Source organism: Cyclopterus lumpus, chromosome 13 (assembly GCF_009769545.1).
Source record: "Cyclopterus lumpus isolate fCycLum1 chromosome 13, fCycLum1.pri, whole genome shotgun sequence".
NCBI lineage: Eukaryota > Metazoa > Chordata > Actinopteri > Perciformes > Cyclopteridae > Cyclopterus > Cyclopterus lumpus.
The window spans coordinates 15,305,373-15,319,006 of NC_046978.1; the positions used below are offsets into that span (position 1 = coordinate 15,305,373).

At 42.5% G+C, this 13,634-nt stretch overlaps 1 protein-coding gene across 2 annotated transcripts in view; it reads right to left on the reverse strand.

Moving 5' to 3' along the window:
- Nucleotides 1–6,744: 6,744 nt before the first annotated feature.
- Nucleotides 6,745–13,634, reverse strand: part of clmpb (CXADR like membrane protein b) — a 75,202-nt gene continuing 68,312 nt past the window's right edge. For both annotated transcript variants that reach the window (XM_034548090.1, XM_034548089.1), the window contains exon 7: nucleotides 6,745–12,140. In XM_034548090.1, coding sequence (XP_034403981.1) covers nucleotides 11,807–12,140 — 334 coding nt within the window. In that variant the 3' untranslated portion in view covers nucleotides 6,745–11,806. The remainder of the gene's footprint in view (nucleotides 12,141–13,634) is intronic.

Below are 13,634 nucleotides of genomic sequence, written 5' to 3' on the forward strand. Positions count from 1 at the left end.
CCTCTGGTCTGATTGTCTGCCTCCTGATTGTTTCCTCCTGTGCCCTCACCCTGTGTATATATTGTCTGCGTCTCCCTTTGTCCTGTGCCAGTTCATCTTGTCTTTTGTGCCAGAGAACCAGCCATTTTCATGGAATTCATCAGTCACCAGGTCACGATTTTATGTTACTTTGTTCATGTAGATTTTCTGTTTGTATGTTTCCAGTTAATTAAAACTGAGATTTTTGTTGTTACTTTGCTTTGAGTCGTGCATTTGGGTTCTAGTCTTTGTTCGGTCATGACAGAAACATTTGGCAAATTTCAACACTTTTGATTTAATCTGATCACAATGCAGAAGACACTCTTTTTCTTTCCAGTCCAGAAGCTGTCTTTATGAGCCACATCATTGGGCTGATGCCCCTTAGTGCTCTGACACTATCACTGATCTGTGTAATCTGGCTCCGACATAGTTGGCATGCACACTTTCTACCCAGAGAATCACAAGATAGATTCATGACATCGGAGGGGCTGATAACTGTTCAACAGAGGGAGGGATGGACACCTAATCGCCGCGGCTGCTGACGGGCTGTTTTCATTTTAGACAAAGCCCCAATTAGATCCTGTCCCAGGTGACGGGTCCCGCAGCAACAGGCAGGACTGCTCATACCACTGTCATGTTGTAGCATCCTGTATTACTCAAAGTTTCTTAACACCGTAATCCCATTTCCATCTGCCTTTTTCTGGATGTACAATAAAAAAATTACAATAACACACAGCTGACTATGGCAGACATATTATATATATAATGCACTATTTTTTTTATATGTAATACACATTAAAGTACACATTTAGTAGATGCAATAACAGGAACATTGAAAACTATGTCTGTTTACAACTGAGTATAAATGTTGTTCGTTTTTTTTTTTTTTTTTTTTACACAAAAATCCCACTAACAGGCGCACCGTGGTCCGGACCCAGGCGCCGTTGTCTCTAATAACCACAGATAAAGTCCCCGTACACACATTTATTTTTTTAGACGACAAGAACACAAGATCTTGGCTCTTTTGATTGACATCGCAGGACAATTCAGTTAAATATTCTTTTCTAAAATGAAGTCCTATATTTTAAAAAGCTTTCTGTTTTAAATCCAGCATTTATTTTACTTTAAATAAGAGAATATTTATTATTATAATGTTATTTATTATTAGAGTATGTATTATTTATAATTAATCCAGTTCAATTTGAAATCTGTAATAATAAATATTGTTTAGATGTTATTCAATTGAACTTTCTTTATTTAATTTGAGAGTCAGTCGTTGACTATATACAGACGTTAATACAACTGTTGTCTACTCCAAGGCATATGGCACAAAAACATAGAGCGCAAAACTATACATTAATGTGATGTTCCGGTCTGAATTTTAGTTGAATACCCCTGATTTACATTGCTTTTTTTGTGTTATGTTCCCAGTGTTAAAACGGCACATACTGAAATCACAGAATAGGTAGGCTTATAAGTACAGTGGAAAATTAGAGCGTGATACTACACAAAATAACAGTGTACTGCATCACCACCACAGGTTATGTTTATGTCTCTGCAGCCTTCTGTATTTCTGTAGTAATGCTGCACCGGCATAACACAACGTAATGTGAAAAGTAAAAACATATTGCATATTGTTACTGTATAGTTAGAGGCTGGTTATTAAATACACAATACCTTTAGCACACAAAAGTCCACAACAAGCACAACGGAGGCTGGAACCGGCTCAGCAGTTCTCCTTCATGGTATCAATTACACCCGAGCTTCTCCTGCTGTGACATGCAACAATTTGTTTTGCTATATTAAAATTAAACACACAGAAAGGTACTGCATTAATCAACAGTGATGACAATGTCAGCCCTTTGGTGTGTGTGTACAAGACACGTTTTAACGTTCAACATAAGTTTATGCTTTTAGTGGTGGTAAGTTTTTTAAATATAAATAATAATAACATAAACGCACTCTTTACTCAAACTGTAATTCAACATACTAATAAAGAGGAAAACAACGGTTTTGTATAAAAGCTTGTCTTTATACATCTTCAAAGGTGGAACATAGAAGTTAACGTTAGCTTAACTTAACTGTAGTTAATGTGTTCCTACAGACCTGCCTCGCTTGTTGCACACAGAGCTACATTAGCATTCATTTAAGGAGCAATGGTCAGTCTTCTTTTTAGCTCCATTTTGGTCTGCACTCCTGAGAAAAATATACTGTATATCTTTGTCTTAACTTTCCAAATGTTTCTATGCTCATTGACGTTTAGCTGCTAACTGCCGAGCAGGGAGCAAAGTTGGTTTATCAGACATTATTTGCTACTTTGTTACCCTCCTTTCTCCACGGTGTCACTTTATTCAAACCCCTGAATTCGCCCACTTAAAGTGAATCACCTCAAAAACACCCCTCATTACGGCGAGAAAAGAAGAAAACAACAACAACAACAACAACAACAACACACATCTTACTTGTGTCGTTTTCTTTCTCCGCATGGAGAAGCTGTCTTCCCCCGTTGGTGGTGTCCATACTGGAAGGGCCGGAGGGCGATGCTCCTGAACGACCCGTCCTCTGCGGGCTCCTCCAGCCTGAGCTGAGGGATGAAATGCCCAAAGGCCATGCCCTCTTGTTCCAGGTGCGCGCGTGCGCTGTCCACGAGGTAAAGCCCACTTGCTAACCGGCAGTCCTCGGAGCTGGAGGGGGTGGAGGGATCCGCTCTGCCACTTACCGGGCGACTCCGCTGTTATTGACCTGCAGCTGGAGCTTGTCTCTGTGTTTCTGCTCTGCGGCTGCGAGGCGAGGTGGAAGTGCCTCGTGTCCAAAGTGGAGTCTGGGTAACCACGCAGGTGTCCATGGAGAGGGTGGTCAATGTGTCACTATAGTTAGAAGCACACTGTTTATTATGGAAGCCCATTTCCGACACTGTGAGAAAAAAAATTAGGATCCTGTAAGTCATGATTAATTTCGACTACTATCTCATTATAATGAGATACTATCTCATAATTATGACTTACAGGATCCTAATTTTTTTCTCACAGTGGCGAAATTTGGGCTTCCATAGTTTATGAATACACAGTCTTTTCTAAATAATGTTTCACCCACTTTTGTATTTTGCTGTAATTTCAGACACAAACTGTCATAGACTGAACTGTTCATCATGTTCATCCTTTGAAGCTGCTGGGAAAAGTACAAATTAAAAGATTGTCTTAGTGTTTGTTTGCCATGGTTATAATAAGTATTATCCCATCAGAGATGTGTTAAGTTCACCCTCAGCATTCAGATGATCACTCAACGATTAGTCCTCATGAATATGTCAAAGTAATTGTTGTCCTCTGGGTTATGAAATAAATCCATACACAAATCTATGTGCCGATGTAAAGATTACATTTAACCTATAGATTACTTGCTGGTGTAATAGTAAAAATACAAGTTGTACACAGCTCAGTCTGAAGGTGAAATCCTCAGCTGAGTGGTTCTCCTCTGCAGAGCATAGAATTATGAATCTCCTTTGTCTAATTTAGCCCACAGTTAATTTTACTTGCTTGCTCCATTAAAAGATATGGTATCATTAATTGCCTCATTTTTCAATTAGATGGACTAATAGCTTTCAGAATTAAGATTCTAGTTTACTAAATTGATATTGATGCATCTTGCTGTCCGTGTTTAACAAAGAATTAATCATTCGATACTGAGAAACCTTGTTGGCGTCACATCTGTATCTCGTGAAGCTGTAGCCTGCAGACATTTTTTGACAGACCACCTAAAAACAGGTGATTCATCCTCCACCTGGCAGCTCGTCATAAAACACATCACAAATTGTTCTTGTTAAGCAGCACTAAGCGGATGAAGGTCAGATAATCTGAATTTTAAATGAATGCATTTATCGGAGGTGTCATGGGTGCATTAATAATAATCGGGCTTGTCAGGCAGAACAGTATCAGGTATTTTAGAGACAATTGAGTCTCCACATATGGATCTTTTCTCCACTGTCCATCTATTCGCAAAGACAAGTTTTTTAAAAGTGGAATAGCAGTGTCAAAAATAGCATGCTATTAACCTCCCTATCTAAATTCACGGCAGCTCTATAATTAGTGTAGTTGCAGCAGATGTGGGTCACAGTGCAATTTTCATTACCCAGAGATAATCAGTGCAGAGACACACAAAGCACTGGTAAAAGGTCCACAGGGCAATACAAGCACAATTCATTGCCAGCAGTGGTGTGCTGAAATATTGTGCTTTTTACACCGTCCTTATTAAAGCGGATTGTTAAACATAATAGGTGATTAGCTCTCAGATGATTGAAACACATGGATAAAGTTTATTTTTTAACAGTACACTTTTTTGCTGCTACTCCTATTCATGCACTCCACCAGAGGGAGCTATACGCAAAGCCACTCATTTACAGTATCCACTGGCAATATTACTGTTATGCTCCTCCATTGAGCTGTGGGACAACTGTGCACTGTGGCTCCATAAATGGACAACTTCTCTTTTAACAGACCATGTTTCACGGTTGAATCATATTACAGTTTTCTTGCGCGGGACCCAGGATATGATGATCTGGTGATGAGAGATGAGATTAATGTCTGAGAAAGAGGAAAGAGGCCTCACAAAAGGAGATTATAAAAAAAGAATGACACAAACATACAGCTCAACTCCTGTTCCAAAACAAGCTCCACATTTCATTTTGTATAATGGGTCACACATGAGGTTTCTGGTGAACTAATCTCCACTGATGACGTATGATGTGTGACTTATGATTTCTCTCATCTCATTCAGAGCCTATCAGCATCACAGATAACGCCAGAGCTATCCGCCATCAACACCAGGGGGTGCAATTATATAAGTGACTTCAATTATGGGGGCCTCGTGTGGCAATCTCCAAGTATTTACTTTTGCAGATTACAGAGGGAGACCAAGAGCAAAATACGATTTGGTATTAATTAGGCTACAAAGCATGCTCAGAGCGAAATATGTCTTATCTGTGCGATGCCACATTCTATCAATTTTTTTTCTCCGTTTGGGCTAATTAGAGAGTAACTGTCCGTGTTGATCCATAATTGTGAACGCATCACGCTATTAGATGATTCGCAACACCACACAAAGTGTCCCAAATAAGCACAACAAATTGTGTAAATAACACGCACATATGATCGAGAAGACTGGAAGTCACTTTCTTGAGTTTTCCCAGGGTCCGAGCTGTAAACAAACAAGGTCGACAAGGTGTGTGTGTGTGTGTGTGTGTGTGTGTGTGTGTGTGTGTGTGTGAAAATGTGTGCGTGGGCATGGCCAGTGAGATGGGTTTATGACAGCACCAGCACACATGGCTAATCATGTGGAACGATGTGCACAGAGGCACGGAACTCGGGGAGAAATGTGATCTGGCGACAAACAAAATGGGGATCTTGCTAAATATGGATGCCGCGTTTTGAAAAGATGTACATTTAGCAAGCAGTCCTCAACAAACAGATGTCAAAGAACCTCTCGTGTTTTCTTCCACTCGCTCAACCCACTTTACTCCTTGAAGCAAAAGATAAAGTCGCGCTCCTGTCTCTTTAAACCAGGGTTGACACTGACACTCCATCTTGGCAGTTCAATACATTGTCAACATGAGGAGAACTTTTCAGAGGGAGGAGGTAAAATGTCAGTCGATAAGTGGCTGACAGGTCAATAGATATCGCTGACCTTGTTGCAGCAGGCTCGTGTGTCACGTTGAAAAGGCTGGGAGACCGTTGAGGAGGGAGGAGAAGCAGGAGCCCCCGTGAGCCTGCATCCTCAGCCTCGATAACACCACTGGTCTTACTGGGCTTAGTTATACGGCTCTATGTGTCTGTAAGAGAACACGTTGAAGGCCCATACCAGTGTTGTTGAAGCCATGTTGAAGCCATGGATAATAAGTAAGGTGAGAGAACTGGATGGTGCCCCATTCACTCTAAATGAAAGTGCATATGCAGGAAACATTCTTCAAGTTTGGGGGGTTTTGCCCATGAAATAAATATCTTCGAATAACAGTTCTAATACTGAGAGTCTACAGGCTCTGTATTCATTGTATGTAGTATGCAGTGCTTTGAGCTAAATGCACAAAACAGTATAGCATTGAGGACAAGACGATGCTAACATGCTGGTGCTTAGCAGGTATACTGTTTACCATGCTCACCATCTGAGTTTGCCAATTAGCACTAAACACAAAGCAGAGGCTTGCAGTTGTTTTTTCAAGTATTTGACAAATACAAATGTCTATCTGTTGATCCGCCAAAGTTAATCCAGTTCATCCTGAAGGGGACATGAATTAGGTGTCATTTCATGGTCATCCTTCTAATAGTTAGATGGTGTCAACCCTGTGGTGCAGCTGTCAATGTTGAGATATTCTCAGGATAAAGTGAAATATTTCACCTGTGGGCGCACGACCGGAAGCAATCAGCTGATCACCAAAGTTATGATTCATCATCTGGGGATCATGAAAGTCTGAACAAAACGTCACGTTGACTTATAGTTATTATGTGAATATGTACGAGTAAAGAGTATGAAAAGAGGCCCTTGTCACCGGGGAGTGACAATAACTATTATATATAATTACTTGTATCTCACTCGGGTTAAATATACCGTGCTGTTATTGTTCTGCATTTACTCATTTCAGAGAGGCCAAAACCCCAAATCACGATGCCACAAGACCAGTTAAGTTGTCATTGAATATTTTATTTGCAAATGAAAGAGTAATAACTCAGAAGTCGTAAAAATATACATTTTTTTACTTGTGATATTTACATGGATTGTTTTCATCAAACGAACGAACAAAAAGAAATCGTTACTGTTTTTTTAAAATAAAAACCAAAGAGAAGCCACGGCAGAAAAAACAGATGAGAGAAAGGAAAACAAAAGTGTCTTACATTTCCCTTCAGTGACGCCGCGCTGAGCGTGTCTCCCCCTGACATCCAAACAATGCAGTCAGGAGGAGCAGCCAACCACACAGATCCCACACAGGCCGGTGATGAGCATAGCACACAACAAACAAAAAGTGCAAAGTACATGGATGATGAGTTCAAAAAGAAGAAAAAGACCAAAATAAAGCTTCATAAAATCTTCTGTGAATATATTTACAATTGTAGGTTTTCTTTTTTCTTCTTTTTTTTTTTTTTCAAACGCTTTTTTTTTTTCGTATTATTTTTAGCCGAATACAGTTATGTTACATCAAAGCAAAGCATTCCCGTTCGTCTGCTCAATCTCCTAGGACATGCAGGTACCTTTGCTTTCTTTTCTTGAGGTTGAGTAACGCCCCTCCATCTCCTCTCTCAAAAGTAACAATACATCACATTCCCCTATACATACAAGGCCAAGCCACAAAGCCTGAGCCAAAGTCACATGGCCCTGCTCAATAGCTTCAATCAGAAATAAAACTGCTTAATAGAACATAAAACATAGTGGCTACATGAGATTCACACTCCTATCATATAACGCAGGATAACCATGTAATGATGTCATGTTTACTGCACCTCTGAGTGTTGATAATAAGACAATATATAGTGCTGATGGTTACTGTTTTAAAGAATGATACTGGATGTGCCGCTGACACTCTGAGGTGCTTTAAGACTTCCCTCCTCCACGCTCTGCTGAACTGACAAAACCTCCTTAAAATTCATTTTGTTGGAAAGAGCGCACGTTTGTCAGGCCACAAAGCTGCACGCATGAGAGGAGGGATGCAACGCGAGGGCTCATAAACTGGGGAATCTGCCACCTGAGACTTGCCGTTGCCGGAAAGCAAATCAAAAAGCTTGGAGGAATTTAACAGCCGGAAGACTTGAGTCCCGTCCTCCACCTCCGCCGCTACTTTCATCGGTGGTGGAGGGAATGTCAATGGCCTGGCCCATAATCAAGCCTGCTATACCTCTCCTGATTCCCAGTACCACTGTCACACATTCCCATGGAAGAAAAAGTCTGTAAGCATATGCTATCCAGATAGTTACGATGCATAGCAGAGTTTGTATTTCCGAGTGCATGTGCATGTGCGTGTGTGTGTGTGTGTTTGTGTGTGTGGGGGCGCACATGTCCCCTGGGTGATGTAGAGTGTCCCTTTCTGTGCTGCATTCAGTATCCTGGTTCCATCAGTCAGTCGTATTACCTCCAGACATTCGATCCATCAAATTGATTCTGAGGAAGCAGAAATAACAAGGACTGCTGTTTGGGCTTTTGTTTGTGCAAACTGTGTGTGTGTGTCTGTGTGTGTGTGTGTGTTTGTGAGCGCATGCGTGCATGTGCAAACTGTGAATGTGCATGAAGTACACACCTGTGTTTCCGTGCGGACCTGAATGTGCCATGTGTACCGGTTTATGTGTGTGTGTATGTTTATGTGTGTGTGTGTATATATATATATATATACAACTTTTGACCTGTTTTGTATTTTTGTGTGTGTGTGTGTGTGTGTGTGAGTGCCTTGAGATGCCATCAGTACACCCGGGGCCAAGTGCATTCTATGTTAAGAGACAACAAGAGCAAGGAGGGAGCGTACAAGTGGCCTCCAGAGCTGACAATATTATGAATTATGGACGTGCTTTGTCTCGAGACACCACCCCCACAAGCAGAAACATGACTGCTGCCCATGAAGCCGAGTTCAACAGGCATAGAAGTCAGTGAATACTAAAATAAACACTGCCAGTCTGCAGTCACATCAATTTGGATAGAGGTTACTTTGCCTGACTGGATCCTTCTCACTGAATGGCTAACATGAGGGTGTGTGGGTGTGGCCCAAGGGCTTATACTGAATTTACATGCACACACCCACACAGGCGCACTCACACACATTCACAAACATGCATGCATGCACGCAAGCACGCACACACACAGACACACGCGCACACAGTAGCTTCCCTGCTCAAATATGAATCGCTGTCTCTGGTTGAATATAAAAGGCATTTTTCTCTCATCTTCCCCTCACAGTTTACAGGTCACATGTGAAACCCCGCGCGTGAAAGTCAAACCGCATATGCTCTTTAGACAGATGTCATTTTTTTTGTAAAACTTTTGATGTTGGATATCATTCAAACTTTGTTTCAGAAGTGAAACAAGATCGAAGCCCCGCTGCCGTTTCCCAGAGAGAATAGCAACATCCATTGCAAGCTAAAAATATTACATATTACAGGTGACATTTGCTCTTCTTTGAACCAGTAATGGACCTTCAATTGTTTAGTTTGTCCCGAGTCAGTCAAATAAACACTGCTTATTTTCTTTGACAGTATTTAACAGGCTCACAACATTTGTATTTGATATATCTTATGCACATGTGAACATTTTAGCTGGATGGTGCGCCAGACTAAAGGTCAAGGTTCATCAAAGTCATAACTATTAGCTGACTATAAATACTTGTTATGATAATGTTCTGATAATCTGGCAGTTACTATTGAAGATCAATGGGTTCACCAGAAATCTGTATAAATTATACTGGGGGGGGGGTCAATAAAATCCATACAATATCTCATCAGAATCTGGCCACTAGTTGGAAAGAAGTCTTGATTTTGACAAGGTTAATTTCCTCCACTTTTACATTACATTTGTATGCAATATTTGTATCACATGAGAACTGGGTTCAAATGTAAAAAAACAAAAGAAAACTGTCTCATGTCACATCACAATTAGGGGGCTTCACTTGTTTGCACAACATTTGTACAAAAAACACACGGTTTAAATTCACTTTGGGGGTTTCCTATTTGACTCGTAAGGGGTACATCTACCCTCACACGCCTGTATTTATTAAATTAAATGACATCATGTGCGTATATCCATCTGTATGTACAATATAAAACGAGACCGATGACAGGATGTACAGTACAGTGTCCCATGGCATGGGATTGCGTTCTCACCGTGGATCATTCACTCTGCTCGGTGCTCCCTATTGTTCTGCGTCGGGGGCCAAGTTTCGTGAAGTTGAACCTTCTCAGCATTTGCTCAAAGCGTGAAGACGTGAACGGGGACTGAACCACCGGTGCGCTTGACGATAAGGACAAAGACAGAAACCAGAAGAGAAGAGGGATTGCAAAGGCACACTATATAGGCTACTTGCCCCTTTTTAAAAAAATTTTTATTTATTTTTTTAACTTTCAATCAAACTGCACTGGGTCCGTCTGAGGAGGCGACAAAAAAGGGAAGTTGGCTGATAGCGCTGCTCGACCAATGACCAAGCAGGTCCCGGTGATTCGGCGAGACGGCAATCGAGTGCCACTCCATTGTTATGGATCCGGTGGAGAGTACTGACAATGATACCATACACACCCTATACAATTGCAGTCTCGAGAATCATACTCCTCGCTCCCCTGCATTCAGACATAGTAATTGTAAAATTGAATGTCGAGGTCAATTCTTTGTGCCTTAGCTCGGATATTGATTCGGTACCTTCTGAGGGAGCTGAAGAGAATGGGATCCGCCATCTTCGTACCATCACACATTCATGGTGATAGATTTTGGTTTCAGTTCACACGTGTAGCAGGTAAACAAAAGAGTAAACAAAAATCAAAGCAACGATAATGACCCATCCTAGGGATTGGTGGCACTTCTTAATATGGATGAATAGACATATAGCTGTCTGTCACCCTTTACAACCGGTTCAGAGAGAAGAAAACACATGAGAACAGAAAAGAAAAGAAAAACAAGTCCAGCTGGTCTAATAGATGCTTATCCCCTATATTTAAAGTATTGACACGCTATAGGCCTAATACATACTATTTAATTATTCAGGAAAGATATTCAGTTCCATAAAAGGATGTCCACAGACGTAGACAGGATGTGGGAGGGGGAGGAGGGGTATCAATTCCACTGATTGGCTCCACTGTCAATGCTACATCCGTGCACCTGAAGTTTCACCTGCTGATTGGCAGAGCAGATGAGCTGTTTTGGGAGCCAGCTGAGTCAGTCTCAAGACCGCTGTGGTTTCTCAACGGGTTCGTTACGAGAGCACGGAAGACCGAGAGCACTGAGGCAGATGATGTACACGCCACACACACACACACACACACACGCTGTGTCCGTCCACGCGGATGGGCGCAATCGGTCCGGGCCCACGGGAGGCAAAAGGGGTTTGTGGTTTCAGAGCAGGTGCTGGAGGCGGCGAGTCGGAGGTGCAGGGTGACATGAATCAGAGAATCACCCCCCCACGCCCACCTCTCCTCCTCCCAGTGAGAGAGAGAGAGAAAAGAGATCAGCAGCTGTCTTACGCTCTTGCACTCTCTCTTCCTCCTTGTTTCCGTCCCGCTTGTATCCATCTTGTATTCGTCGGCAACCAAAAAAGCTCAACAGCTGCATGACTCCATTGGTATCTGGCTCCGAGTTTTGGATCTACTTCATCATCCAGCTTTTACTGTCTCTGTCCCCCTCCCCCACCCTCCCCTTCCCCCCACTGCATGCCTAAACCTTTGATTTGATGAATAAATAAAAGCTCTACTACTGTAGGGGGCTCCTTCCACCGCGGTGCTTCCCTGTGCCTTCGAAAGCCAAAAGACGGAACTCAGAAAAAAAAGCTCTGCCTTCAGGGATGAGACACAAACAGCGTTGCATCTCAGGTCATGTTTTTTCTTTTCTTTTGTTGTTTTACGTAATTCAGAAGGGGGCAAGCATGTCATATTTTCCCTTTTTTAAAGTATGCATTCATTTAAAGTACTTTTTGGACTTAAAGTATTGATTCTTTTAATTACATCCTTTTAACTAGTTGCATTTCTTTGTTTATGGAAGAGTCTTAGTCTTTGGGAGGGGGCTAGGGGGGCTCGGGCTGGGATGGGAGTCTCACACGGCTGCAGGAAGTGGTTGGCTTTCAGTCCTACACAGTCTGAAAGGCCTTGGTCTGGGCAGGGACCATGAGGGTTGGGGGTGTGGGCCCAGACATGTTCCTGGAGTTGTATTTGGGTGTGGCAGGGGGCTCGGGGGTCTTGGGCACCACTGAAGTGTAGGCTGGAGGGGACTGGGGGAAGCCTGGAGGCTGTCCATTTTCCTTGAGAGCTGCGACAGCAGGTGGGCGGGGGCGGTGGCCACGCTGGGCGCTGTTGTGCACCATGGACTGGGTGGAGGAGGCACCGGAGCGTGAGCTGCCGGATCGGGACGAGGAGAGGGAGTTGGGCTTCACCAGCTTGGCCTTGGGAGCCTCCGCATCCTCCCTGTGGTTAGAAATTACACAGAGAAACACACAGCAAACAATGACGACAAAGCTCCATTTATTTGAACTGTACTCCTTAAAAGAGAGAGAAGGAACCCCCCCCCCCCCACCCACACACACACACACACACACACACACACACACACACACACACACACACACACACACACACACACACACACACACACACAATAGACCACAAAACAGCTCAACACAGTACCATTCCCTCACACTATTCTTAGACTCTATTCACATGGGACCAGTATTATATTGGGACCCCGTGTAATTTATGAGATAGCCCCCAGCCTCTGAGTTTTGTGAAAAAACATTTGCATGAAATAATGAAATCTGCTGAAATCACTAGTTCCCCAGATACAATATTTGAACGGAGAATAATAAAGTTTTCGCTGAGAGCACAATGAAAACTTTCCATTATAATTCTACTTTCATGACACAAGGAGAATATTAAAAAAACGGTACCAAATCGCACAGAAGTAGAGTAAAGAAGTAAATTGCCAGTAACATTAATCACAAAAAATACAGTAATTTGTGCTGTGATTGTTACTTGGATGGTGTTAAAAATTACAGCGGATCTTTGCAGTTATTATAAATCACTGTCACCAAGTCACCAGGGTATGTGGGCGGCTGAGTCAGCAGGTAATATCATCCCATTGATATGAGGCTTATATTCTCGACAGAAAGTCAGAAATAGAAACCTCTCACATGAGCACTGTTGGCTGCGAGATGGTTCTAAAAAAAAATGAAAAATGACATTTTTTAAACAGCAGGTTCCGATGCCGTACCCAAGAGATATGTGTCACTAAGGCTGGTGGTTCAGCAGCACATTGGTGGAGAGGCTCTGACTCTTAACATGGTATAAAAACAGAAAACACTTCACAACATCTACATTATTTACTTAAAGCTGTCCCTCGACTGTTCTGCATTATGAATTGTTACATCAGTAAATGTGCACCTACTCGGATCCAGCAGAACAAAAAAATAAAAATACTGTTTCCGGTACACGGGGGCCTCCACTGCACGCAGGCAGTGAGGAGGGTACTCGAGTGTGATGCCAAACACACGCACACACACACACACACACACACACACACACACACACACACACACACACACACACACACACACACACACACACTCACTCAAGAGGGGTGTGGAAAGAAGGCCACTTTAAAGGTAATCGATGAACACTTGACCATGTAGTTGTTTTTATTTTCAGACACACACGCACACACTCACAGCCAGGTAGACAAGCAAACACAACCAAGCAAACAGGGGCTATTGCTGTGTCAGTTAGCATTTAACTTGGCCACACACACACGCACACGCACACACACACGCACACGCACACACACGCACACACACACACACACACACACACACACACCTATGTACTAAGATTGGTGCTATTGCTCAACACAAGCCTGCGTTCAGCTGAGCTGCAGCTAAATGGGTTCCAGAGGCTCGACTAGTGTGA